At 40.7% G+C, this 1,888-nt stretch overlaps 1 protein-coding gene across 1 annotated transcript in view; it reads left to right on the top strand.

Moving 5' to 3' along the window:
- Positions 1-1,888, top strand: part of NPNT (nephronectin) — a 127,231-nt gene that overhangs the window by 99,035 nt on the left and 26,308 nt on the right. Inside the window, exon 6 of the mRNA XM_012655086.1 lies at positions 445-537. Coding sequence (XP_012510540.1) covers positions 445-537 — 93 coding nt within the window. The remainder of the gene's footprint in view (positions 1-444; positions 538-1,888) is intronic.

Genomic DNA, 1,888 nt, shown 5'->3' with positions numbered 1-1,888 from the left:
AAACTACAATTGTACAACATAGTATAGGGAAAAAATCATAAGTTGGTCGTATAAGACTTCAATAGCCCTAAAAAGAGACAGATTGATTATAATCAATATTTGCATAATCTGTTTTTTGTTTTCCTTCTGTCAATGACTAAATCACGCTTTTTAAAATGACCTTTTTTGGCGTTTTTTAAAAAACGGTCTGAGAATGATGAATTATTAATTTATAATGTGTGCATTGTCCCGGGGAAGCAAGATGGCAGTGATACATTTTTAAGAGCATAACAATTAAAGAAAAAGAAAACCCAGAAGAAATGGGAACTATTGTTTTATCTGAAACGTTCTTTTTAAACTCTGCCAGCGTCACGTAATTGTTTAATATATACTTGTAAAGATTTTTAGGGCTAAAAATGACATCAGTTCAAAGCTGACTCTTATTACCTTCTTCCTGGTGTGAAGACGAACACTTCTCCCCACCTCCTCTTCACCGAGGCAGTGAACAGTCTCTGTTCCAGCCCCCGGATCAGCAAGCCACAAGTTTACCTTCAAGGGGTGAGCGTGCGTTTTCCCAGGTGGTCTGCTCCCCCCACCTGCACGGCTTCCTGCGGCTATGTCCCTCCTTGCAAATGTGCTGAAGACTAGCCCAGGGGTGCCCAGCCTGCAGCCCCGAGCATGTGAGGCGGGCGGCAGGAGTCGCCACCCGGCGCTGATTCTCTGTGCTCTGAAAAGCTTGGACTCCACTGTCTTCTAATGCCTCAAGCGTGGTTGCTTTTCTTCTTCTTTTCTAGGCTTTGAAATATTTTCTGAAAGTCAGATAGCAAAATAACTGTTTCCCATGTAGGCAAAGTCAGGAGTTCCAAAGCAACTGAAATTGGAGTTTTGACGCCTTTTTGCCAGGTAGATTTGAGATGGGTCAAATCCTCTTGCCCACGACCATCTGTTAGAGGCGTGAAGTTTTAGTTTACCTGGAAATTGAACCATACCTTGGCGTCTTGCATTTGGTGTACGTTTTGTGATATCAGAAAGCCTAAGTTCTGGTTCCAGGATGGCACTTAGTTAGCTGTTTGATTGCGAGCAAATCATTTTAATGTATCTGGGTTTAAGCAAACCACTTAGTAATGGGGGGACCATCATTCCTGCCCTGTTTGCCTGTGGGGTTGTTGTGAGAATAAAAACACTGAAAATATTAACGTCTTCATTATGCTGTGAAGCTTTGTAGAAAAGTAATGACGGGAGCATAATTTTAGTCTCTCTTGTGAGAGATTTTATCCCTCACCCACTGGTAGGTTTAGAAACTTAGAATAACTGAATTAAAATAGTTAAGTTATTAGTCGTCATCTCTCTGCCGATAGGGAGCTTGATGCGTTTGTATCTTCTGCACAAGGAATTGGGGCAACGGGATTAATTTCAGAGTCCCTGGTAATTTAAAGAGTAGAAGTTATGGTAGTTGACACATTGACATGTTTGCCTGTGACCTCCACTTTAGACAAAACCTAAAAGTTTAGATTTCTGAAACATTGTTTAAGCATCAAAACGGGGAAAATTCCAAACGCGTCAAAATGAATGCAAGTTTATTTTCCTTAAAAATCCATGGGGTTGTCTTCTTCAGTGAATCTCGAGATTTTTCAAGCTATTTTTCAGTGTCTGCATGCTAATAAAATCTCTGACTCTTTTTCCTGAAGTGTAACAATCATGCCATGCAGCTTGCATGTCTGTTCTGGACCAGTCCCCTTCTCCCTCCGCCCTTCTTCCACCCGCGCTCCTGAATTCACCAGCCCGCTTAAATGTACTTCTGACAGCAATAAAATTGTATAATTAATAATCAAAGCATTCGAATACCAGTGATTTAATCATAAAGTTGTATCCTTTGGTATGGTAAAACAGGTACATGACAGAATTCATT

Source organism: Propithecus coquereli, unplaced genomic scaffold (assembly GCF_000956105.1).
Source record: "Propithecus coquereli isolate 6110/MARCELLA unplaced genomic scaffold, Pcoq_1.0 Scaffold46, whole genome shotgun sequence".
NCBI lineage: Eukaryota > Metazoa > Chordata > Mammalia > Primates > Indriidae > Propithecus > Propithecus coquereli.
Note: the sequence above shows the minus strand (reverse complement) of the source record. Positions and strands in the feature narration are given on the sequence as shown.